We start from the raw sequence: 27,817 nt of genomic DNA, 5'->3' as shown, positions 1-27,817 counted from the left end.
GAGCAGGAGGATTTGCCTGCTAGTGAGGGCTCAGAGGGACAGCAACAGGATTTGGCAGGGAGACCAGACTCTGGAGCGGAGGATTCCGAACAGCTGCCAGACATGATTTCTGATGAGGAGGAGCCTGGGATTTCACCTGTCTTGAGAAGACGTCTCAAGAGGAAAGCTCAGTGGGAGTCACGCAGGCGCAGGAGATAACAAGTGAGGAAGCAGAAGTGCTGACTCAGGGAAGCCTGATTGGCTGATGGTTCTCTTGAACAATATATATTTAGCAGTCTGTCAATTGCTCAGATGCTGTTAGCAATGTCGCTGACCACAGTCCATGTGCTATTCTGAATTCCTAACTTTTCCGAATTCCAGTTTGCCCTTATTTATGCTTTCCTGCTTTGTTCCATTAATTCCTTGTTGTGGTGAACTTCGCTCTTTTCATTCTTCGCTCTGTGTTTTCTTTTCAGTTATGACTCAGTTCTTGATAGAGGGGGGTACCTAGTTCAGTTCAGGGGAACTTAATTCATTTACTATTTTCTTTGTGAGCCTTTTATTTTCCTTTGTGTAGCTTCGCTGCTACATTCTGTTAACTCACAGGGGGAGTGCTAAGGGGGTTGTAAATCCTGTTGGGTGAGCTGAGCTAACAGATTTATGACATGGAGATGTTGCCAAAAGGATTATAGTAAAGCACAGGAAGGACAAATTTACTCCTGATTTAAAATTTGGATTGCGGGTATGTGTTTTTTGCCTGCATTTGAACTGGGATTTCTTCATCACCAAGGAAAAGAGGAAGTATTCTTAGTGATTTGGTCAAACTTCAGTGAACTGTCTCTGTTTTGAAACATAAGTCAAAAATCCTTGAAGAAGATGGGTATAAAAAAAATCCTGTTTCCTCTCCTGTGTTGCTTGTATCCTATTATGTTAAGCTATAAGGGTTTATTTTTTTTACTTTAAAAAAAATCATATTTACATGTATGATTGTTATCCTTGTTTATGTCTATATATTATAACTTTATAGCAATGAAGGAAAAATAAACATCTCTCTCTCTCTATTTCTCCTAGTCACAACCACAGTTTCCACTGATACATCTAAGACAATTTCCACAATGCAAGAAAATGGAACTACAAGTTCTTCTACTAAAGAAGAAGGGACCATAACATTTTTTTCTCCACCAATGGAAAAAACCACAATCGCCACACCAATAAATACAACCATTTTAGCCATTCCTATGGGCTCAACCATAACCTCCGTGACAATAGACAAAACCCTAATTTCCAACACTAAAACCTCCAGCATTCCAGTAGTTACAACAACCACCTCCATGACAACAAAGGACACCACTAAATCCTCGACCACACCAGAGACCGCAGCTACAACTTCTACTACACCAGTAGACACCACTGAAACATCCAACAGTCCTGTGGACTCAACCACGATGTCCACACCAATGGAGAAAAGTATAACTTCCACCACTGAAAGCACATCTTCAATCCCCATGGAGACAGAGACCCCCACTACAACAACCACGATGCAAGAGACAACAACTACAACATCTACTGCACCAGATGTCCCCACTTCTATTCCCACAAAAACAGTGGACACAACTACAACTCCCACACCTATAGAAACCACTAATATTTCCACAAGGCCTGACACAGTAGTTACAGCAACAACTTCCATGACAACAAAGGACACCACTACATCCTCGACCACAGCAGAGACCACAGCTACAATCTCTACTACACCAGTAGCCACAACTTCAATTTTCACCACAGATGTGGACACAACTGCAACCTCCACACCAATAGAAACCACATTGTTTTCCACAACACCTTCCATGACAACCAGACTATCCACCACTATTAAAAGTACCACTACAACCCCCATGACAACAGAGCGCACCACTACAAACCCCACCTCACCAGAGTCCACAACTACAACATCCACTACACCGGTAGCCACCACTGAAGCATCCAACACACCTGTGGGCTCAACCACAACTTCCAAACCAACAGAGCCCATTATAACTTCCACCACTGAAACCTCCACCACACCGCTAGTCACATCTAGTACAACAGAGGACACCACTACGTCTTCGAGCATTACAGAAACCACAGTTACTACTTCGCTTATACCGCTAAGCACATCTTCAATCCCCATGGCGATAGAGACCACCACTACAACTTCCACCATGCAAGAGATTGGAACTACAACTTCTTCTACAGAAGAAGGGACCATAACAATTTTTTCCACTCCAATGGACACAACTACAGCCTCCACACCAAGAGATACAACCATTTTCACCATTCCTGTGGGCTCAACCACAACCTCCGTGCCAATAGACACAACCCTAATTTCCACCACCAAAACTTCCAGCATTCCAGTAGTTACAACAACCACCTCCATGACAACAAAGGACACCACTACATCCTCAACGTCACCAGAGACCGCACCTACAACTTCTACTACACCAGTAGACACCACTGAAACATCCAACAGTCCTGTGGGCTCAACCACAAGGTCCACACCAATGGAGACGAGTATAACTTCCACCACTGAAAGCTCCACCACACCATTAGTCACAAAGGCGATTTCCATTTCAACAGAAGAAACCACTACAATTCCCACCACAACAGTGGACACAACTACAACCCCCACACCTATAGAAACCACTAATATTGCCACAAGGCCTGACACAGTAGTTACAGCAACAACTTCCATGAGAACAAAGAACACCACTACATCCTTGACCACACTAGAGACCACAGCTACAACCACTACTACACCAGTAGCCACAACTTCAATTTTCACCACAGATGTGGACACAACTGCAACCTCCACACCAATAGAAACAACTAATGTTTCCACAAATCCTACCACTACAACCCCCATGACAACAGAGGGCACCACTTCAAACCCCACCACACCAGAATCCACAACTACAACATCCACTACACCGGTAGCCACCACTGAAGCATCCAACACTCCTGTGGGCTCAACCACAACTTCCACACCAACAGAGCCCATTATAACTTCCACCAGTGAAACCTCCACCACACCACTAGTCACATCTAGTATAACAGAGGACACCACTATGTCTTCAAGCGTTACAGAAACCTCAGTTACTATTTCTTCTATACCGCTAACCACGTCTTCAATCCCCATGGAGACAGAGACCACCTCTACAACTTCCACCATGCAAGAGACGACAACTACAACCTCTACTGCACCAGAAGTCCTCATTACAATTCCCATCACAACAGTGGATACAACTACAACTCCCACACCTATAGAAACCACTAATATTTCCACAAGGCCTGACACAGTAGTTACAGCAACAACTTCCATGACAGCAAAGGACACCACTACATCCTCGACCGCACCAGAGACCACAGCTACAACCACTACTACACCAGTAGCCAAAACTTCAATTTTCACAACAGATGTGGACACAACTGCAGCCTCCACACCAATCGAAACAACTAATGATTCCACAAATCTTACCACTACAACCCCCGTGACAACAGAGGGCACCACTTCAAACCCCACCACACCAGAATCCACAACTACAACATCCACTACACCGGTAGCCACCACTGAAGCATCCAACACTCCTGTGGGCTCAACCACAACTTCCACACCAACAGAGCCCATTATAACTTCCACCAGTGAAACCTCCACCACACCACTAGTCACATCTAGTACAACAGAGGACACCACTATGTCTTCAAGCGTTACAGAAACCTCAGTTACTATTTCTTCTATACCGCTAACCACGTCTTCAATCCCCATGGAGACAGAGACCACCTCTACAAATTCCACCATGCAAGAGACGACAACTACAACCTCTACTGCACCAGAAGTCCTCACTACAATTCCCATCACAACAGTGGACACAACTACAACTCCCACACCTATAGAAACCACTAATATTTCCACAAGGCCTGACACAGTAGTTACAGCAACAACTTCCATGACAGCAAAGGACACCACTACATCCTCGACCGCACCAGAGACCACAGCTACAGCCACTACTACACCAGTAGCCAAAACTTCAATTTTCACCACAGATGTGGACACAACTGCAACCTCCCCGCCAATAGAAACCACTAACGTTTCCACAACTCCTACCACTACAATTCAAATATCCACCACTCTTAAAGGTACCACTACAACCCCCATGACAACAGAAGGCACTACTACAAACCCCATCACACCAGAATCCACAACTACAACATCCACTACACTGGTAGCCACCACTGAAACATCCAACACTCCTGTGGGCTCAACCACAACTGCCACACCAACAGAGCCCATTATAACTTCCACCACTGAAACCTCCACTACACCACTAGTCACATCTAGTACAACAGAGGACACCACTACGTCTTCGAGCATTACAGAAACTACAGTTACTACTTCGCCTATATCGCTAAGCACATCTTCAATCCCCATGGTGACAGAGACCACCACTACAACTTCCACCATGCAAGAGACTGGAACTACAACTTCTTCTACAGAAGAAGGGACCATAACAATTTTTTCCACTCCAATGGACACAACTACAACCTCCACACCAAGAGATACAACCATTTTCACCATTCCTGTGGGCTCAACCACAACCTCTGTGCCAATAGACACAACCCTAATTTCCACCACCCAAACCTCCAGCATTCCAGTAGTTACAACAACCACCTCCATGACAACAAAGGACACCACTACATCCTCAACGTCACCAGAGACCGCACCTACAACTTCTACTACACCATTAGACACCACTGAAACATCCAGCAGTCCTGTGGGCTCAACCACAAGGTCCACACCAATGGAGACGAGTATAACTTCCACCACTGAAAGCTCCACCACACCATTAGTCACAAAGGCGATTTCCATTTCAACAGAAGAAACCACTACAATTCCCACCACAACAGTGGACACAACTACAACCCCCACACCTATAGAAACCACTAATATTGCCACAAGGCCTGACACAGTAGTTACAGCAACAACTTCCATGAGAACAAAGGACACCACTACATCCTTGACCACACTAGAGACCACAGCTACAACCACTACTACACCAGTAGCCACAACTTCAATTTTCACCACAGATGTGGACACAACTGCAACCTCCACACCAATAGAAACAACTAATGTTTCCACAAATCCTACCACTACAACCCCCATGACAACAGAGGGCACCACTTCAAACCCCACCACACCAGAATCCACAACTACAACATCCACTACACCGGTAGCCACCACTGAAGCATCCAACACTCCTGTGGGCTCAACCACAACTTCCACACCAACAGAGCCCATTATAACTTCCACCAGTGAAACCTCCACCACACCACTAGTCACATCTAGTACAACAGAGGACACCACTATGTCTTCAAGCGTTACAGAAACCTCAGTTACTATTTCTTCTATACCGCTAACCACGTCTTCAATCCCCATGGAGACAGAGACCACCTCTACAACTTCCACCATGCAAGAGACGACAACTACAACCTCTACTGCACCAGAAGTCCTCACTACAATTCCCATCACAACAGTGGACACAACTACAACTCCCACACCTATAGAAACCACTAATATTTCCACAAGGCCTGACACAGTAGTTACAGCAACAACTTCCATGACAGCAAAGGACACCACTACATCCTCGACCGCACCAGAGACCACAGCTACAGCCACTACTACACCAGTAGCCAAAACTTCAATTTTCACCACAGATGTGGACACAACTGCAACCTCCCCGCCAATAGAAACCACTAACGTTTCCACAACTCCTACCACTACAATTCAAATATCCACCACTCTTAAAGGTACCACTACAACCCCCATGACAACAGAAGGCACTACTACAAACCCCATCACACCAGAATCCACAACTACAACATCCACTACACTGGTAGCCACCACTGAAACATCCAACACTCCTGTGGGCTCAACCACAACTGCCACACCAACAGAACCCATTATAACTTCCACCACTGAAACCTCCACTACACCACTAGTCACATCTAGTACAACAGAGGACACCACTACGTCTTCGAGCATTACAGAAACTACAGTTACTACTTCGCCTATATCGCTAAGCACATCTTCAATCCCCATGGTGACAGAGACCACCACTACAACTTCCACCATGCAAGAGACTGGAACTACAACTTCTTCTACAGAAGAAGGGACCATAACAATTTTTTCCACTCCAATGGACACAACTACAACCTCCACACCAAGAGATACAACCATTTTCACCATTCCTGTGGGCTCAACCACAACCTCTGTGCCAATAGACACAACCCTAATTTCCACCACCCAAACCTCCAGCATTCCAGTAGTTACAACAACCACCTCCATGACAACAAAGGACACCACTACATCCTCAACGTCACCAGAGACCGCACCTACAACTTCTACTACACCATTAGACACCACTGAAACATCCAGCAGTCCTGTGGGCTCAACCACAAGGTCCACACCAATGGAGACGAGTATAACTTCCACCACTGAAAGCTCCACCACACCATTAGTCACAAAGGCGATTTCCATTTCAACAGAAGAAACCACTACAATTCCCACCACAACAGTGGACACAACTACAACCCCCACACCTATAGAAACCACTAATATTGCCACAAGGCCTGACGCAGTAGTTACAGCAACAACTTCCATGAGAACAAAGGACACCACTACATCCTTGACCACACTAGAGACCACAGCTACAACCACTACTACACCAGTAGCCACAACTTCAATTTTCACCACAGATGTGGACACAACTGCAACCTCCACACCAATAGAAACAACTAATGTTTCCACAAATCCTACCACTACAACCCCCATGACAACAGAGGGCACCACTTCAAACCCCACCACACCAGAATCCACAACTACAACATCCACTACACCGGTAGCCACCACTGAAGCATCCAACACTCCTGTGGGCTCAACCACAACTTCCACACCAACAGAGCCCATTATAACTTCCACCAGTGAAACCTCCACCACACCACTAGTCACATCTAGTACAACAGAGGACACCACTATGTCTTCAAGCGTTACAGAAACCTCAGTTACTATTTCTTCTATACCGCTAACCACGTCTTCAATCCCCATGGAGACAGAGACCACCTCTACAACTTCCACCATGCAAGAGACGACAACTACAACCTCTACTGCACCAGAAGTCCTCACTACAATTCCCATCACAACAGTGGACACAACTACAACTCCCACACCTATAGAAACCACTAATATTTCCACAAGGCCTGACACAGTAGTTACAGCAACAACTTCCATGACAGCAAAGGACACCACTACATCCTCGACCGCACCAGAGACCACAGCTACAGCCACTACTACACCAGTAGCCAAAACTTCAATTTTCACCACAGATGTGGACACAACTGCAACCTCCCCGCCAATAGAAACCACTAACGTTTCCACAACTCCTACCACTACAATTCAAATATCCACCACTCTTAAAGGTACCACTACAACCCCCATGACAACAGAAGGCACTACTACAAACCCCATCACACCAGAATCCACAACTACAACATCCACTACACTGGTAGCCACCACTGAAACATCCAACACTCCTGTGGGCTCAACCACAACTGCCACACCAACAGAACCCATTATAACTTCCACCACTGAAACCTCCACTACACCACTAGTCACATCTAGTACAACAGAGGACACCACTACGTCTTCGAGCATTACAGAAACTACAGTTACTACTTCGCCTATATCGCTAAGCACATCTTCAATCCCCATGGTGACAGAGACCACCACTACAACTTCCACCATGCAAGAGACTGGAACTACAACTTCTTCTACAGAAGAAGGGACCATAACAATTTTTTCCACTCCAATGGACACAACTACAACCTCCACACCAAGAGATACAACCATTTTCACCATTCCTGTGGGCTCAACCACAACCTCTGTGCCAATAGACACAACCCTAATTTCCACCACCCAAACCTCCAGCATTCCAGTAGTTACAACAACCACCTCCATGACAACAAAGGACACCACTACATCCTCAACGTCACCAGAGACCGCACCTACAACTTCTACTACACCATTAGACACCACTGAAACATCCAGCAGTCCTGTGGGCTCAACCACAAGGTCCACACCAATGGAGACGAGTATAACTTCCACCACTGAAAGCTCCACCACACCATTAGTCACAAAGGCGATTTCCATTTCAACAGAAGAAACCACTACAATTCCCACCACAACAGTGGACACAACTACAACCCCCACACCTATAGAAACCACTAATATTGCCACAAGGCCTGACGCAGTAGTTACAGCAACAACTTCCATGAGAACAAAGGACACCACTACATCCTTGACCACACTAGAGACCACAGCTACAACCACTACTACACCAGTAGCCACAACTTCAATTTTCACCACAGATGTGGACACAACTGCAACCTCCACACCAATAGAAACAACTAATGTTTCCACAAATCCTACCACTACAACCCCCATGACAACAGAGGGCACCACTTCAAACCCCACCACACCAGAATCCACAACTACAACATCCACTACACCGGTAGCCACCACTGAAGCATCCAACACTCCTGTGGGCTCAACCACAACTTCCACACCAACAGAGCCCATTATAACTTCCACCAGTGAAACCTCCACCACACCACTAGTCACATCTAGTACAACAGAGGACACCACTATGTCTTCAAGCGTTACAGAAACCTCAGTTACTATTTCTTCTATACCGCTAACCACTTCTTCAATCCCCATGGAGACAGAGACCACCTCTACAACTTCCACCATGCAAGAGACGACAACTACAACCTCTACTGCACCAGAAGTCCTCACTACAATTCCCATCACAACAGTGGACACAACTACAACTCCCACACCTATAGAAACCACTAATATTTCCACAAGGCCTGACACAGTAGTTACAGCAACAACTTCCATGACAGCAAAGGACACCACTACATCCTCGACCGCACCAGAGACCACAGCTACAGCCACTACTACACCAGTAGCCAAAACTTCAATTTTCACCACAGATGTGGACACAACTGCAACCTCCCCGCCAATAGAAACCACTAACGTTTCCACAACTCCTACCACTACAATTCAAATATCCACCACTCTTAAAGGTACCACTACAACCCCCATGACAACAGAAGGCACTACTACAAACCCCATCACACCAGAATCCACAACTACAACATCCACTACACTGGTAGCCACCACTGAAACATCCAACACTCCTGTGGGCTCAACCACAACTGCCACACCAACAGAACCCATTATAACTTCCACCACTGAAACCTCCACTACACCACTAGTCACATCTAGTACAACAGAGGACACCACTACGTCTTCGAGCATTACAGAAACTACAGTTACTACTTCGCCTATATCGCTAAGCACATCTTCAATCCCCATGGTGACAGAGACCACCACTACAACTTCCACCATGCAAGAGACTGGAACTACAACTTCTTCTACAGAAGAAGGGACCATAACAATTTTTTCCACTCCAATGGACACAACTACAACCTCCACACCAAGAGATACAACCATTTTCACCATTCCTGTGGGCTCAACCACAACCTCTGTGCCAATAGACACAACCCTAATTTCCACCACCCAAACCTCCAGCATTCCAGTAGTTACAACAACCACCTCCATGACAACAAAGGACACCACTACATCCTCAACGTCACCAGAGACCGCACCTACAACTTCTACTACACCATTAGACACCACTGAAACATCCAGCAGTCCTGTGGGCTCAACCACAAGGTCCACACCAATGGAGACGAGTATAACTTCCACCACTGAAAGCTCCACCACACCATTAGTCACAAAGGCGATTTCCATTTCAACAGAAGAAACCACTACAATTCCCACCACAACAGTGGACACAACTACAACCCCCACACCTATAGAAACCACTAATATTGCCACAAGGCCTGACACAGTAGTTACAGCAACAACTTCCATGAGAACAAAGGACACCACTACATCCTTGACCACACTAGAGACCACAGCTACAACCACTACTACACCAGTAGCCACAACTTCAATTTTCACCACAGATGTGGACACAACTGCAACCTCCACACCAATAGAAACAACTAATGTTTCCACAAATCCTACCACTACAACCCCCATGACAACAGAGGGCACCACTTCAAACCCCACCACACCAGAATCCACAACTACAACATCCACTACACCGGTAGCCACCACTGAAGCATCCAACACTCCTGTGGGCTCAACCACAACTTCCACACCAACAGAGCCCATTATAACTTCCACCAGTGAAACCTCCACCACACCACTAGTCACATCTAGTACAACAGAGGACACCACTATGTCTTCAAGCGTTACAGAAACCTCAGTTACTATTTCTTCTATACCGCTAACCACGTCTTCAATCCCCATGGAGACAGAGACCACCTCTACAACTTCCACCATGCAAGAGACGACAACTACAACCTCTACTGCACCAGAAGTCCTCACTACAATTCCCATCACAACAGTGGACACAACTACAACTCCCACACCTATAGAAACCACTAATATTTCCACAAGGCCTGACACAGTAGTTACAGCAACAACTTCCATGACAGCAAAGGACACCACTACATCCTCGACCGCACCAGAGACCACAGCTACAGCCACTACTACACCAGTAGCCAAAACTTCAATTTTCACCACAGATGTGGACACAACTGCAACCTCCACACCAATAGAAATCACTAACGTTTCCACAACTCCTACCACTACAATTCAAATATCCACCACTCTTAAAGGTACCACTATAACCCTCATGACAACAGAGGGCACTACTACAAACCCCACAACACCAGAATCCACAACTACAACATCCACTACACTGGTAGCCACCACTGAAACATCCAACACTCCTGTGGGCTCACCCACAACTTTCACACCAACAGAGCCCATTATAACTTCCACCACTGAAACCTCCACCACACCATTAGTCACATCTAGTACAACAGAGGACACCACTACGTCTTCGAGCATTACAGAAACTACAGTTACTACTTCGCCTCTACCGCTAAGCACATCTTCAATCCCCATGACAACAGAGACCACCACTACAACTTCGACCATGCAAGAGACTGGAACTACAACTTCTTCTACAGAAGAAGGGACCATAACAATTTTTTCCACTCCAATGGACACAACTACAACCTCCACACCAAGAGATACAACCATTTTCACCATTCCTGTGGGCTCAACCACAACCTCTGTGCCAATAGACACAACCCTAATTTCCACCACCCAAACCTCCAGCATTCCAGTAGTTACAACAACCACCTCCATGACAACAAAGGACACCACTACATCCTCAACGTCACCAGAGACCGCACCTACAACTTCTACTACACCAGTAGACACCACTGAAACATCCAGCAGTCCTGTGGGCTCAACTACAAGGTCCACACCAATGGAGACGAGTATAACTTCCACCACTGAAAGCTCCACCACACCATTAGTCACAAAGGCGATTTCCATTTCAACAGAAGAAACCACTACATTCTCCACCACACCAGATACCACAATCACAACTTCTATTATACCAGGAACCACAACTGCAACCCCTGGTACAGCAGAGGCAACCACTACAACTTCCACCACACAAGAGCTGACAACTACAACCTCTACTTCACCAGAAGTCCCCACTACAATTCCCACCACAACAGTGAACACAACTACAACTCCCACACCTATAGAAACCACTAATATTTCCACAAGGCCTGACACAGTAGTTACAGCAACAACTAACCCCACCACACCAGAGTCCACAACTACACCTTACGTCACACCGGTAGGCACCACTACAATGTCCTTCACACCGATGGATTTAACCACAACTTCCACACCAAAAGATACCACCCTCACTTTGACTACTGAAACCACTCTTGTTGCTACAACTTCCATCACAACAGATGTGACCAAAACAACTCCCACCACACCGGAGACCACAACTCCAACTTCCACTATACCTGTAGTCACCACAACAATTTCCACTTCACCTGTTGGCTCAACCACAATGTCCACACCAATAGACACCACTATAGCCTCCACCACTGATATCTCGACCACAGCAGGAGTCACAACCCTAACTTCCATCATAACAGAGGACACCACTACATTCCCAACCACACCAGGGCCCATAATTACAACTTCTACTATACTAGTAACCACAACTTCAACCCCCATGACAACAGAGGCCACCACTACAATTTCCTCCACTTCAGCTATGACTACACAAAGTAGCACCATAACAACTACCCCAGGTAAGCATCATTTTTGTTTCCTGAATCTCTTTGAGAAAGCCACTTTTTCTTATTTCTGAAAAGTGGAAGTGGGGCTTGGAATGAGTTCCAAATTAAGCCTCTTTATTGCTTTGGAGGGAATTGGTCATGCAGAGTCTAACTCAGTTTCCACGTCTCAGGTAGGTGATTACTTTCAGTCCTATCGACAGAGTGGAATCTTTCTTCTATTCAGTGAGGAGTCAATTATGTGTTGTTTTGTTTGACTCAGAGATACTCAAGTCTTCCTTCTCCTGCTCTAAGCAGGTTCATCTTGAGCCCTAATCACAGATGCACCATTGACTGAGATTCGATTGGCAGGTGCAAGAGACAGGGCCTTTTCAGTTGTGGCCCCTTGCCTCTGGAATGCCCTCCCAGAAGAGATTAGCCATGCTGCCCAATTAGGTTTTTTTTAAAAATAAGAGATCTTAAAACTTATGTGTTTAGAGCGGGTTTTTAATGTGTTTTACTACAGCCTGATTTGTTTTTGATTTTTAATTGGGTTTGTTTTAATCCCCCCCCCCACATTATGTTTTGTTTGTTTTAAATTTTACATTACCTTTGTTGTTTTACTATTGTGCACCGCCCTAAGCTATATTGTACTGGAGGGACAGGATATAAATAGCTTGTTGTTGTTGTTAGCAGTGGAGATTGAATTGATTTCCCACACTAAGGCATTTCTTCTCCGCCTTGATTTGTAGATTCCCAGAGAGACTTCCTTCTCCCCCCACCCCCCATTGGCTATTTCTTCCTAAAAATAGAAAGAACATGCATGTTGGCTCCTTTGAGGGGGTGATGCTCCACCTCGCTCCCTCTGAGATCAATTCTCTGCCTCCCACACTTCCTCTGTCGTATTGGACTGAGCACTGGAGAGGGGGCCCTACATTTTCACCAGGCTGTTTGAAAAGCTGCTCTTTCCTCTTCATTCTTGTGTTGTCTTCATTTTCCCTCTTAGTCAGTAATTGGGTCACTGGGCCGGGAAGGGAGATGGTACTTCATGGTATCAGTAGAGAACGGTTGAAACAGAAAAGTCTCTATACTGGTTTGGATATTTTCTCTGGAGATTGTTAGTTATTTGCTGTGGAGGGGGCCAACTTTCTATGATCCTACATTCACAAAAATGATGAGTGGATTGATGGTTTGTCTACCACTGGGCTGGAGACTCCTGGAGAACTGCAAATGAATTAATCATAGTTTCTTTTTCTTTTCTTTTACATTTCTATCCCACTCTTCCTCCAAGGAGCCCTATGAGGTAGGTTAGGCAGAGAGATACATGACTGTCCCAGAATCACCCAGTGAGTTTCATGGCTGAATGGGGATTTGAACTCAGGTCTCCCCAATCATGGTCCAACACTCTAAACACGACACCACATTGGCTCATGAAGTTCCCATAAAGCTATTTCAAAAGCTGCTCTCCTTCCTCTTCAGTCCTCTCAAAGACATCTTCAGTCAATGCTGCTTTTCAGGTCTAACTCTAAAGCAATAGGGAACAGTGCTGGGGTTTGGGGGCCCAGTGAGTGGGGGAGAGTGGGCTTTCACTTCCCTACTGCTTGCAGATATGCTGTGTGGTCTTTTTTTGTATAGACTGCCATTTACCAAGTAACAATAGGAGGGTTTCCCCCCCTCTTCAGGACTTTGCCTCAATGGATTCCATGATGGGATTAAATGTGTGTGTCCTGATAACTTATTCTACGGGCCAAGATGTGAGTTTCCTGTGGAGGAGATCCCTGTAGAAGTGGGTAAGTTCAATTGGGAGCAGTCTGACCCACCCCAGTCTCACACAGCACCACAGATCTCTGTATGTATTACGTATTTTTTAAAAAGTCCTAATTTTCAGGTGGCTCTCCTGTTCTGTTCCATCCCAAATAATCCCATCCCATCCCATCCCATTCTCTTGGGCATGGTTAGAACAAAAAGAGTTCTACCCACCAGCTCTGATAATTGGATTTTTGGAGATATTTTATAGGGGTGTGTACAAAATGGGTTTGACTGGTTAGGTTCAAGTCTGGACCGGACTTGAACCAGACCGGGCATGTTCAGTTTTGTGCCCCATGAACACCCCCGTGTCTCGGCTCGAATTTGATCCAGTCCAGGGTTTGAAAAGTTATTTCGCCCCCGGGCCCAGGCCAATCAGTCACCTCTGTGGGTTGTTCCCGCAGCTGCGTGGGATTTCGGAAGCTTCCCCCTCCCGCTGCCAGCCTCTCCCTGTTCTTTTCTGGGCCAGTCTGGCCCATTCTGGGGCCTTTCTGGCCCTATCCCAGCTCACGGTAGCCATTTTGAAGGCTGCCACACATGCACACAGGCTATTTGCATGCTACAGTACAGGAGCTGCAGTCAAATGTCTTCAGTTGAAGGGATCAGATTTAAACAATGCCAGAGCTCAGACTTTGGAGGCTGCCTGGAAGATAACTGATTAAAACGAATAAGGAAGTGAGGCCACACCTTTTCTTTTACCGAGCTGGTAGGGAGACTGTGAATTACACAGAACTCTTCTTCAGGAGTGACATTCATAGCAAAATCACAATTAAATAAATTCAGGCTATTCCATGGCTCAGTCATAACACAGGAACTGTCTGCAAGTTATTTAGAACCACTGAGGTGGACGGTAACTGGTTCCAGCTAGTAGGCACCTATATTTTTCTTTGTGCTTTAGAAACTGTACCTGTGACAATTGAAGCCCAAGTGAGGATCACCAACCAGGAGTACAAAGATGATCTTGAAAACACAAACTCTGAAGCCTATAAAAATCTTGAGGCTGACTTTAAAGAGCAGGTAATAATCTTTAATTGGCGATCATCCTCTTGTCCACTTTCTCCTCTCCTCTCCTCTCCTCTCCTCTCCTCTCCTCCTTCCTTCCTGTCTTTCGCCATCCTGCCTGTCTTTCACCATCCCACCATCCTATTTTTGAAGATAATGTGGATTTTTCTCCACTTTGTAGATGGACAACGTTTACGAGAATGTCTCTGGATACATTGGTGTGAAGATCCTGCGTCTGAGGTAGGTGCCTGAGGAAGAGACCAGCTTGAGATACATGGATATACAATCCCTCATCCTTCTGCAATGGCCATTCATCTCTCCATGAAAACCCAGCAAGCAAGTCTGGACTCCTCTTTCTTCTGTTGCAACCCTACCTGATCCCATGCATCTCAGAGGAGACCTATGATGGGGAGGGTCCATAGCTCAGGGGAAGAGCATCTGCTTTGCCTGTGCAAGGCCCCAGATTTAATTATTGGTATATCAGGCAGTACAGGTAAATATCCCTGTCCAGGGGCAGAACCAACATTGAGTGCCAGGGTTCAAAGAACCTGGGCTGGAGGTTCAGTGACTGAAAACGGCCACTGGAGCCCCCATTGCATGTGATATGACACACAAAGAGGGCATGGCCCAACTGCCATAGGGCCTGCCCCATTTCTCCCAAGCTGATTTCCAGCCAGTACTTGCTGGCTGAAGTCAGTCAGTCAGTTTATTATGGTCAAAAGACCCAAAATACAGCATTAAAAACCACCAACAAAAGAAACAATTTGATGTAACATTAAATATCAACAAAATAATAATTTAAGCTATTAATTTCCTCCTATGTTTAATCACAGCTGCTAAAAATTTAGCTACAGCAAGGGTTACCTCAGACCTGGAATCAGATAAGAGGAGTTTCGCATATACCTGGATTGAACAACCAGGTTGTGATATTAATAATGGGAAGATAAGATTTTGTCTTAAATCAGCATAAAACCCACAGGCCAAAAGTACATGCTCCACACTCTCTATTTCTAGATTATTACATGGGCAGAATCTTTGCGTGACTGGTATACCTTGGAATCTCCCTAACACCTGCGAAGGAAAAGCATTTAAACGGGCCTTTGCAAAAGCGATCTGATGAGAACCATCATTAACATTGATTGATTGATTGATTGATTGTTAAATTTATATACCGCCTTTCATTAAAGCAATCCCAAGGCGGTTTACAGCAAAACATTTTAACACAAGATGGTAAAAAAGATACAATTAAAATATTAAGTGTTGGAAAAAATTAAACAAATCTGATTAAAAAAATTAAAACAAAAGCATAGAAGCAATAAAGACTATAAAGAGCAGCAGCAGAGAATCAAATAAACGCCTGGGCAAAAAGCCAAGATTTTACACTTTTTCTAAAAGCTGTGATGGAGACCAAGGAGTGAATAGCCACTGGGAGAGCATTCCGTCTGGGGGCAGCAACAGAGATGGCCCTGTCCCATGTGCACGACAACCGAGCCTCCCTCATTGTCGGCACCCGGAGCAGAGCCCCCTCAGATGACCTTGTCAAGTGGGCAACAACACTTGGGAGCAGACGGTCCCTCAGGCATCCTGGGCCCAAACCGTTAAGGGCTTTAAAGGTCAAAACCAGCACCTTGAATTGGACCTGGAAACAAACTGGTAGCCAGTGCAGCTCATTCAAAATGGGTGTGATGTGCTCCCACCGGGCAGCTCCGGATAAAACCCTAGCTGCTGCATTTTGCACTAGCTGCAGTTTCCGGATGTTCTTCAAGGGCAGCCCCACGTAGAGTGTGTTACAGTAATCCAGCCTTGACGTGACTAAGGCATGCGTAACTGTGGCCAGATTTGCCTTCTCGAGAAAGGGACGCAGCTGGCGCACTAGCCGAAGCTGTGCAAAGGCACCCCTGGTGCCTTTATTAATTAAGTATGAAGCCATACTCCAATTATTCTGGTTGTTAATACCCAAATGGACTAAAGAGCAGGACAAATGAATTTTACCAACCAACTCATGAGAAGTTATATCCCAAAGTCTTGTTTAATTAAAGAGAAGGCTGAAGTGTGTCCCATCAAAACAAATGGTCAGGAGACAGACCACTTTGACTCATTTTCTGGGAAACAACTTTAAACCAAGAGCTAATAAAATAATCCTCAACAAGATGGCAAAGTAACCCCAAAGTGTTTCAAAACACATAAATGCTAAACCAAAGTTTAATTGCTGCCAACCATGCTTTGGTTTCCAATGGACATTGCCCCGTCTCTAATAGGACCACAGCATTTGATACACAACTGGGTAATGTTAACAAAGCTCTTAAAAAATGGGCCTGAATATTACAAAGCCCGTAAGATGCTGCATTTATCCATACAGAGTCACCATATACAATTTGTGAGGACAACTTAGCATCAAATGTTTTAATTGCTGCTGGAATATAGCATCTGCCATTAGAATGGATAAAATGCAGAAGTACAAAGGAAATGGCATCTGTCTTCTGTACAGCAGAGCGACGATGGATTGACCAAGATAAGGAATGATGAAACAGCAAACCAAGATACCTAAAACATCTGACCTGCTCAGTCAGGTGACCGCAAACCCACCATTTCTGGCATTTAAATTTCCTCTCAAAAACCAAGATCTTAGATTTATCCCAGTCGATTACAAGAGAATTATGCTAGGAAAATGCGACAAAAGCTTTTAAAAGACATTTAAGGCCCAATCTTGAACGAGACAGTAGAACTGCATCATCAGTATAAAGTAACAAGCATACTTCCCTTTGACCAAAAGAAGGGAAATGGCCCTCAACACAATTCAAAGATGACTCCAAATCATTAAGATAAATCAAATAATGTTGGGGCCAATATACAACCTTGCCATACTCCCCTGTCCATAGAAATATCATTTGTAAGAAAGCCCTCACTACCACATCTTATTGGCAGTTTACTAATTTTGTACAAAGCTTTTATAAGAAAAGCTATATGCTAATAAGGCAACTAGTGATTTTTGGCCCGTTAAATAACGGGCGCTAGTGCAGTTGTGAGCTCCGGGCCCCCGCCACCATTCCTCCTCCTGCCGCTGTCACCCGCCTCCATGCCGCGGCCAGTCTCCCTGGCCGGGCAAGGGCCCCAAAGTTCCCCCCTGCCCGGCTTCGGCGGCACCGCCAGGCCTCGGCAGCGGTTCCGCCACCACCTCAGCCAGTTTCCCCCACCGCCTCTTCCCCCCACCTGGCTTCGGCGGCACAGCCAGGCCTCGGCCATGGCTCCGCCGCCGCCTTGGCCGCGTCACGTCCTCTGGCCGAGGCAGCCGCTCCGCCGCCGCCTCAGCCAGTTTTCCCCGCCGCCTCTTCCCTGGCTTTGTGGGGCTTCCCCGGCTTCTTTGTGGCGGCCGCTTCTGGCCGTCCAACATGGCCGCCTGGTGCTGGTGGTCATGTCTCCCTCGGCGCGTTCTGGGCATGCGCTCTGTGCATGCCCAGAATGGTCAAGGGAGGCACGAACACACGCCTGGGTGTCCACGGACGGACACTACCCATTTATTATAGAGGATAGCTCATCAAGTTTTTGCCAAAGATGAAATCTAGGAACAGAAGCAAAAGCTGGCCTCAGGTGCATAAATGCAGCAAATAGTTTTCCACCTGTACAGCCGGAATATTTTTCTGCAGTATGAGACAGGACCAAACAATGGTCCATAGAGCAGCCCTTCTTAAAAGCAGCTTGTACTTCTGTAATTTTCGATCCAGTTTCCAAGAATGATGTTAACTTATTATTTAAGAACCTAGCATACAATTTCCATATATTAGACAATAAAATAATAGGTCTATAATTCACAGGGTTAGTAGGAAACCCTTTTTTATAAATTGGGATGATTATAGCTCTATTCCAACCCGAGGGCATTTTTCCTGAGAATGACTCAGGAATAATTTTTTACGGCTGTTAATAGCCGTAAATAATGCAGCAAGTAAAGGTGCTCACCAGCTCAGATTTTGTTTAATAAAACCCATAAAAATATAATCATGCCCAGGGGCTTTTCCCAATTTAAATTGCTGGACAAGGGAACAAATATCACTCTCAACTATGGGACCCCAAAGGGGGGAATTTATGACATAAGAATCTCTGGATGCTGATGACATCATCAGCATCCAGAGAGGACTCAGAAAATAGAAGTTTAAATAAACTCTCCCAAACATGTATTGGGATATTACAGTGTACAAATGTCGTGCTTGAACCAAAATTACTAGATATAATACTCCACAACATTTTAGAGTTATTGTTCAAAGAAGCATCAAGTAGTCGGGACCAAGTTTCCCTAGTTTTTTGACTTTTTAATGTTTTACTGAGTTCTTATACTCCCTTTTAAGTTCAAAATATCTGGATGGAATACCGGAAAGATTCAATGAACAATATGTAAGATACATTTCTCTTAACTGCCTCTTAAGATGAAAATATTCAGAGTCAAACTAATTGTTTACACTCTTAGTCTTCCTATTAAGTGGATTATAGATTTAAGATCCCTCAACCAATAAATCCTTAATCAAATATGACAAATCCTCAAAACCAAATATTACTTCATGAGGATTTTCATTTTCAGTGACACAATGTTTAGCACTTAGGAGAATTCAAATAAGCCAGCATAAAATTGTTCAAATCCAACGACCATTTAAATTTAACCATTCTATTTTCGCCAGCAATATGACCAGGACAGAAATGTTTGTATATCCTCAAATCACTCCCAGGAATCAACAACTGTGCTCTTAAAGGCTGATGGTCACTGTCGTTGAGGAGCTGATAAAAAAGGGATTGAACTAAAATGCTAGCAGTTGTAGAGATCAAACAATAATCTATTACACTGCAACCTCTAGAGCTTAAGTAAGTAAACTCTCCTAACCTATCATTCGGAACTGACCCATTTAATATATGCAGGTTTAAATTTCTGGACAATTGAAATAAACGAATATCTGCATAATTAATACAGTGATCTTTAGAATGATGGCAGTCAAGAACTCCATCCAAATCCAGATGAGACAAGTAAGGATATTTAGATATTAACACGTTTATTTATTTATTTGAAACATTTGATATACCGCCCACTCCAAAGACTCTGGGCAGTGTACAAAAACATGCAAAACAAGACAGCATTAAAATTACATTCCAAATAAAACTAAGGTAACTAACAGGGTGGGGGGATAGATAAACTACAGGGTAAAAGCCTGGCGAAAAAGAAAAGTCTTCAATAAAGATTTTAAAATTGACAAAGAAGAAGCTAAACAAATCTGCAGAGGAAGGGAATTCCAGAGAAGTGGGGCGGCAACTGAGAAAGCCCTTTCACGGGTTCTAGCACATCATCACTGAGCCCAATTCTGGCATTTAAATCACCCCCCAAGAATAATAAAGCTTTTGGAAATTTAACTGCCAAAGCGAGAATGTACTCCTCCAACTTAGTCCAAACCTGTTTAATAGAGGCTGATGATCTAAGAGGGTGTGTGTGTGTGCGCGCACACACACACACACACACACACACAATGTTGTAAATTTATTTCCTTTCCTCTCCCTTGCTGAAGAGAGAGGAAGGGAAATAAACACTGCCAGCCAGCAAGCACTGGCTGGAAATCAGGTCAAGAGAGCTCACACAGGCTCTATGGAGCCTGGCCCGTGCCCCTCCTGTGCGCAATTCCCCCAAAGGGCTCACAATCTATGTCACATGCATGTCACATACATGTGGGCGTGGCTGGGAAAGCAAGGGCATGGGGTGTCACTGGTGGGGCTGCCAGTGGGGCTGGATACAGGCCACCGTTTGGCCAGCTCCGCCACTGTCCCTGTCTAAAATCTCCAGAGAGCCACTGCCACTCAAAGTAGATAATACTGACCTATCTGACTCAGCTGGACTCCTGGTTCTCCCATGTTCTATGTCACTCCCAGGCACCACTGCCTTCCTTAGAGGTCCTTTTGTTTGTACAGTGCAGAGGAATGTTCCATTTCAATGAAAATTGATGAGTACAGTACAGAATACATATAAAGACGCAGGAAAAGCTCTGCTGGGTTAGGCCAAAGGTTGATCTAGTCCAGCATCCCATTTCCCACACTAGCCAACCAGACTTCTCAGAGAAGCTTACAATTGGGACATGATGAGAACAGCTCACCTCCTTTGTATGGTCCCAGCTTCTAGAATTCAGTGGTATACTCCCTCTGAATATGGTGGTTCCATTAAGACATTATGGCTGCTAGCAGCTGATAAACCTTCTCCATGGATTTGCCTAAACTTAAAGAAGTTTATCTAAGAAGCCATGTAAGATGGTGGTGGTCTCCACATATTCTGGCATTACATTCTGCAAGATTATACATTGAGGCTATTCTCATATCAGCAGGAAAGCGGGCTAAGGGAGCCCAGCCCACTTTCCTGCGGTCATGGGAACCATTGGGAGCCTCATGGCTCTCGGTGGTTAGCCCGCTTAAATTTCCCCCCTTAAATGAATTTGGCGGAGTGAGCATTCCCCATAGAACCCAGTAAGGCTCTCTACACTGATCATGTGGAGAGCCTCATAATGTGGATAAGTAGATTTTTGGTCTGTCTTGAATCCAGTGCTCATCAGATACATTTGGATGGCCCCTGAGTTCTAGTGTTATGAAAAATCAAGCATGATGAGGTCTAGTTGCATGAGTATAACATTCATACCCCTTTATTAGTGACCCCAGTGAATTCAGAATTGGGGTTTGGAATTTGAACTCTTCCACATTGGAAATCCTCACACTGTTTTGAGTTAGTCCCAAAATCCTTTAAATTTGGATCTGACTCAAAATGAGGTTCACACACTTTCTGCCCCTGCAATTAGCTAGCTTTTGCTCCCTGTCTCTTCACCACTTCTTCAAGCAAAAGAACTCTTAGCTTTGTAAAGGGGGAGGAAGAAGGTAGTCGGAGGGAGAAGGGATTATCACCAGACATAGGAGAGGCCTTACTGGCCCTCTTTCCATTAGGAAATCATGCTCACAGAAGTATTACTTCAAGTTAAGTGGTGAGTGAATGAATGGATAGTTTATTACAGCTTTAGGCCAGCAAGGAGAGAGAGAGAGAAGAGGTATAATACAGAAACACAATGACATCTTACAATCAGAACCATACATAAACAATAATGGAGTTAAACCCCATTAAGCCACAATGCTAAATCAAACAAGTTATATCACTTAATTACTTATTTAATTTGAGACAACAGGTAAAAGCAGCAGAACACAACTTAGCAAAACTATTGGAAATAAAAGTAGACTGCTCAGAAAGAAAAAGAGAAAGATACAACTCATCTGACCTACCTGGCATTTTTACTAAAACCCAAGTGATAAAGGTAGAATGGATATCTCGATAAAACAAGCAGTACAAGAGAACATGAGCCACAGTATCCACTTCCCCCACGTCACATTCCACATTTCCCCCATGCAATATGGGATATTCCTAAATCTTCCCTCAAGAATGGTAAAACAATATGGTAGAACATGAAACCATGCCAATGTACATTTTTCAGAAATTTTATCCGATTTTTCAGAGGTTAAAGAGGTACATGGCTGGAGTAAAACAGCACCTAAAATCCCCAAGGGTAGGCTAAATGGGGACAAGACCCAGATGTTTTTGTAACACAGTGTCCAAGATGAATTGTTTAATGGTTAATTTGGCTTTGCCAAATTTGGCTTTGCCAAGAGGTATTAAAGTGCAAGGAGACACCCATATAACTGGAGTTTTTCACTCAAAGATACTCTCCAAGTAGTTTCAAAAGAATCAACCAGAGTTAATGGAGCCAGGAGAACTGGGAATAATGTAAATTTTAATCAAAAACTGAATACTTATGGCCATGTCCAGGCCTTGATTGAAATTAGGTCCAACTCCAAGCGTAGAACTGCACTAGATATTAGTCAAGGAGTAGCAAGCCCTCCCTGCAGCCAGATACCCTCTTCCCTATCTCAAAAGGAATGTTTTATTTCTTGAGTGGGGGAAGGGAGAACTGAGATGGAGGGATGTGCTTCACTCATTTACTGTCTGGTGTTTGTTTTTTTTAAGTTGTCATGTTGATTGCTCAGAAAAAAAGACCCCAAATTTTATTTTTTTATAAAACAAAACACAAGAGCTTTGAGGCAGGCCAAGAAGGGTTTTCATATTTCAATATTTTATCTTCATATTAGCCCCATTCAGATGTTATGTTGTTCTAATGTACAGATATCTGTGTTTGTGTATGTCTGTGTATGAACCCAGATACAGTCATTCTGTATCTGGGTTCATTTTAAAAGTGAACCTGAATACAGGCAATTCAAATGCATGGTACAGATAGGAAGTGTACTGCTGTACCCGTATTCAACATAAAATGTGAATCACTGAACCTGTGTACAGATCTGTACCTGTGCACACTGTACACAGGTACATTGTACACTATCTGTACAAATGCTGAACATAATGTGTGAATGGGGCTATTGACACAGCTGAAAAAGATCTCCAATGGAAGCACAACTGAGTCTTCCTTTATGTTATATTAGTAGCTGATGCCCAGCAAAGTCATTTTGTGTAGATTACACCTCTAGGAAAGTTCAGAAAATTAAATATATTTGATAGAATTTTTTTATTAGTGTGCTTGCAAAAGGAAAGTAAAAGAACAGTTTGAAATTTGTAGAATTTCAACTTCAAACATTATTCATATTATTGTATAATGACCATACATGGTAAATATGAATCATAGTAAATTTGAATCCCAGAAAGGAGAGGAGAGCTGGTCTTGTGATAGCAAGCATTTGAATGGGAGACTACAAGTGTGAGTACTGTAAGATATTTCCCTTAGAGGATAGGGCTGCTCTAGGAAGAGCATCTGCATGCTTGCATGCAGAAGTTCCCAAGTTCCCTCCTTGGCATCTCCAAGATATGGATGGGAGGTGCTTTAGAAAGTAGCAGTGTTCATACAAAATTTGGTATCTGTAGGTAATTGGGAAGTATGATATTCAGAACCTCTTTGAAAACTACAAAAAAATTTAAGATTTCACCATGCATATTCCAGCATAAAAAGTAGTGCATCCAGCTGATTTAAATGGCAGGATTGTTTATGGAAAATTTGGTGTCTGTAAGTAATCGGGAAGTATGAAATTCAGAATTTCTTCAAAAAACACAGCACAACAAAATCCTCTGAGTTTATTCCAGTGGGAAAATAACACATTGAGCTAATTCCAGTGGCAGGATTGTGTATGCCACTGTATACCACAGGATCTGTATGCCATAGGATCTGTAGGCCATCAGGAGGTATTACTTTATTTCACAGAAACAAATCCTTCAATATATATAATCGAATTATATCACCTTGCACATCTGCAGAAATCAACACGTTCCCAAGATTCTCAACAATTTTTTCAATTCTTCCTGCCAATACCCTCTCCACGTTCTTTTTGCCAAACCAAATGGTGGCTAAGCCACTGAGATGTTGTTGTGTGCTCCTTTCATTGCTGTATTAGGAAGGGTAGCATCATTGTGGACCATGAAGTCATCATTGAAGCCAAGATAAACAATAATGTGAGTGCCATCAATGCAACTGTTCACAACCTGAAAGAGGCAGTGAAAGAACAACTGGTTAGCTTAAACACCACTGATCAGAACTGTACAGAGAGCAAAAGTAAGTTCTGGGAATGGGGAACCATGTTCCATTTGAATGAGACATTTTCATGTTGTTATATGCTCAGCATGACCCTGAGTGATGAGAAGTTCCGTGGTCAATGCCACCTTATTTAAAATTACAGGTTTGCTTTGGATATTTTTACTGGACCAATCAGATAAAACCTTCATTAGGATCAACTAAAATGTCAAAAAAGAAATAAATTAAAAAAGAGTGAGCAAGCTTTTGAGAACCTCAGAACTCTGCTTCAAGCCAGATGTTAAGGGGGGGAAATGTGGGAGGAGAAAAAGATGTTACTGGGCATGGTGATAAAACACAAGTCTGCAATGATTTGGAGCTGCCTTTGGCACTAATTGCGGCACACTGGATCTCTTTAAAAGGAAGACAGTGGGTGTAAAGAACCTGGTAGTAGTCCTTACATAAGCTAGAATTTAACCACCTAGGAGAGATATGATAACAGAGGCGTAACTATAGGGGGGGCAGGGGGGCACGTGCCCCGGGTGCCATCTTTTCTGGTCACGTGGGGGGCACCGCCATGACTAAATTTTTTTTTAAAAATTTTAAATTTTTTGTTAATACAAATGTTTCCTGCTCAGTGCAGCAGCGCTGCAGCAGTCAAGGGAGCGCATCGGTGCCCCCTTCCCCACAAGCGGTCCCTTCCGCACCGCTGGCACCCCCCCCATTGCTTTGCTGGTGCCTGGCAGCCAGTCAGTGGCCTGGCTTGGCGGCGGCGGGCGCTTGTGAGGAAAAACCTAAGTATAATGTAGTATGTTGGGGGGGCGGCGGGGGGGCACGGTGGGGGGCGCCATTTCAGTGCTTGCCCCGGGCGCCGTTTTCCCTAGTTACGCCTCTGCATGATAAGACTGGAGGGAGATGACCTTCTCCATCTAGCAATGGTGATGGTGATACATGCCCTCCAAGCCTTAGGTAACATTTCCTAATTTTAGTTCTATTGTCTATTACAGCATAACATGAATGATGCTAAAATAAAGATTATGAGTTTTTTAGCCTACTTTCCTCATGGAAAGTACCCATATGATATTGCTTTGCTGTCCATGTGTGTGTCGCCCCCAACAACTTTGGAATGCTTGTACCAATTTGTACCAGATTTGATACAGATCTTAAGTTAGATGGGGACATATGAACTGCATGGCTTGTGATGATGTTACGCACCCTGATGCCAGATGGCAGCCACAAGGGACATAGGCAGCCCAGCTTGTTCTTACCAGAACTGCTTGTATATTTTTCAAAAGGAGAGCATCCATAGCCTGTGGTGTCACCTTAAAATGATTTCACTCCTAGCAGATTTTAATGGTCTGATATTATGAAAAATAGTGGGTGGAAAGATCTCTTTAAAAAAAAAAAGAGGGGAAAGGTAACATGGGTCAGAACTGGCAACCCTCAACACAGTCTAACCAAATCTACCCTGTGACTGGGAAACAGTCTGTGCTTGGCTCTCTCCACTGGCCCCCCTGGCACATTGGCAAGCTGCTGGCTCCTGACTGGAGTGTGGGGAGTGTATTCTATTATTTGCATAAGAGCCCAAGGAAGGGCATGCAGAGAATATTTTTGTTTTTCATATAGTTCTTCTGCAGCAAAGACACGGGCAAGGAGAGGGGAGAAGGAGAAGAAGAAAGTGGGAGCCCAGCTTCACTTCTTGTCCCAGGGCCCACTTCAGCCTTGCTGTGCCCCTGGTCTAAGGTTAATCTGTCCTCCATTAGTTGTTTTCCTTGGATTACTTTGGAGTTAGATACCACAGGAATCCTGTCCCTACTCATTTCATTCCCCTTTGCAGTGGCACAATTGCAGTTGAGTTAACAGTTGTTTCAGTTGGGCCTTGGTCTCCTTGGCACTTTCCAGAGCAGCCGCTCAACAGCAGCAAAATGCTTCCGTTCAGGCAAATTGCTTTCAAAACGTAAACAGCAGGGCTTGCAGTCTCACAAAAACTAACAACCGGGGGGAAAGGCAGCTTTTGAATGCCAGATACACGACGTCATAGCAGTATATCGCAGCAATTAAATTCGAAGCAAGGCATCGGAAATGTGAATGGCACCCTGCTGTTAGCATAGGGACTGAGGTGTCACAACACAGGAAGTGTGTAAGCACACTTCCGAGATCCGCCGTGATACCATTTTAGGATGTAATCTGGAAAGCACCTTTCATTAAAAACTGGAAGTTCTAGTAAGAACAAATCTGTCTGTCTACTTGCCTTTCATTGTAACCTTGATTGATAATTACCATCTTCACAAGTTAGCCCACTTGCACCTCAAACTTTCATGTTTACTATCTTGAATTGGATGGCATCATCACAAACTATGCCGCTGAGGTGTCCCTATGTGTCACTACAACTGTACCAGAGTTGGTCCAAATCAGTTAAGCGGTTCACAAGTCAGCCCACTTGCACCTCAGTCACGTCTCCAAATGAATTGAGGCCAGGGGCATAGGGACCATGAAGCAACGGGAGATTATCATCCCCAAGCCTCCATGGTTGGTGGGGGGTTGCCAAGGCACCCCCTTGCCCTCAGCCAGGGCTCCCCCTTGCCCTCTCCTGCACCCAACCAGAGAACTAAGTGCTTGCAGTGGCCTTGCCCCCTGCATTTGATGACAGATGCAAGGGGATGCAGCCAAGGCCAAGGATGGGCCCATCAGCCCTGGCAGAGCTTCCCTTCCCTAGTCAGTGGTTCATGGAATTGCTGAGTGGGAGCTCCTTTCCCTGCCTCCTCGAGAAGCAGGGGCTTCATTCCCTGGCTGTGGCCAAACTCTCTATGCCCCTGATTGAGGTGGATGACCTCATTACAAACTGCACCACTGAGGTGTTCCTATGTGTATTTGGTACAACTGTACCAAATTTGGTCAAATCAGTCCTGGCATTGATAAGTTTATAGGGGGACTGAGAGACTGAGAGAAATGGGTGATCTCAAAAGCATACTTTCCTTAAGGAAAGTAGGCTAAAAAGTATCTTTTCATGGAAGCATTATTCTTTAGGTTGCAGTAGGCCTCATGTAATGCAAAGCGCCATTCTAGGTTTTTCTTATCTGTGCCTGACACCTTCACCAATGAAAATAGGTCCATGCATGTGAATAGCAAAAAGTCCCTGG

At 44.5% G+C, this 27,817-nt stretch overlaps 2 protein-coding genes across 2 annotated transcripts in view; both read left to right on the top strand.

Moving 5' to 3' along the window:
* The first annotated feature begins 3,779 nt into the window (after window positions 1–3,779).
* LOC128327405 (mucin-2-like) lies at window positions 3,780–7,428 on the top strand. The gene is made up of 2 exons (XM_053256205.1): window positions 3,780–7,277; window positions 7,396–7,428. The coding sequence occupies exons 1-2, from the start codon at window positions 3,780–3,782 to the stop codon at window positions 7,426–7,428; spliced, it is 3,531 nt and encodes a 1,176-aa protein (XP_053112180.1).
* Window positions 7,429–8,783: 1,355 nt separating this feature from the next.
* The window catches only part of LOC128327404 (mucin-2-like), a 32,865-nt gene continuing 13,831 nt past the window's right edge, over window positions 8,784–27,817 (top strand). Inside the window, exons 1-5 of the mRNA XM_053256204.1 lie at window positions 8,784–12,339; window positions 13,986–14,093; window positions 15,008–15,126; window positions 15,293–15,351; window positions 24,562–24,719. Coding sequence (XP_053112179.1) covers window positions 8,784–12,339; window positions 13,986–14,093; window positions 15,008–15,126; window positions 15,293–15,351; window positions 24,562–24,719 — 4,000 coding nt within the window. The remainder of the gene's footprint in view (window positions 12,340–13,985; window positions 14,094–15,007; window positions 15,127–15,292; window positions 15,352–24,561; window positions 24,720–27,817) is intronic.

The sequence above is a fragment of the Hemicordylus capensis genome, chromosome 5 (genome assembly GCF_027244095.1).
Source record: "Hemicordylus capensis ecotype Gifberg chromosome 5, rHemCap1.1.pri, whole genome shotgun sequence".
NCBI classification, from domain to species: Eukaryota; Metazoa; Chordata; class Lepidosauria; order Squamata; family Cordylidae; genus Hemicordylus; species Hemicordylus capensis.
Note: the sequence above shows the minus strand (reverse complement) of the source record. Positions and strands in the feature narration are given on the sequence as shown.

What these genes read in the sequence shown, in the direction of transcription:
- LOC128327405 (XM_053256205.1), top strand. Translation starts at nt 3,780, where the DNA reads ATGGAGACAGAGACCACCTCTACAAATTCCACCATGCAAGAGACGACA. An exon ending in TTTCCACAAGGCCTGACACA is followed by an intron (nt 7,278 to 7,395) that starts GTAGTTACAGCA and finishes TTTTCACCACAG; the next exon opens with ATGTGGACACAACTGCAACC.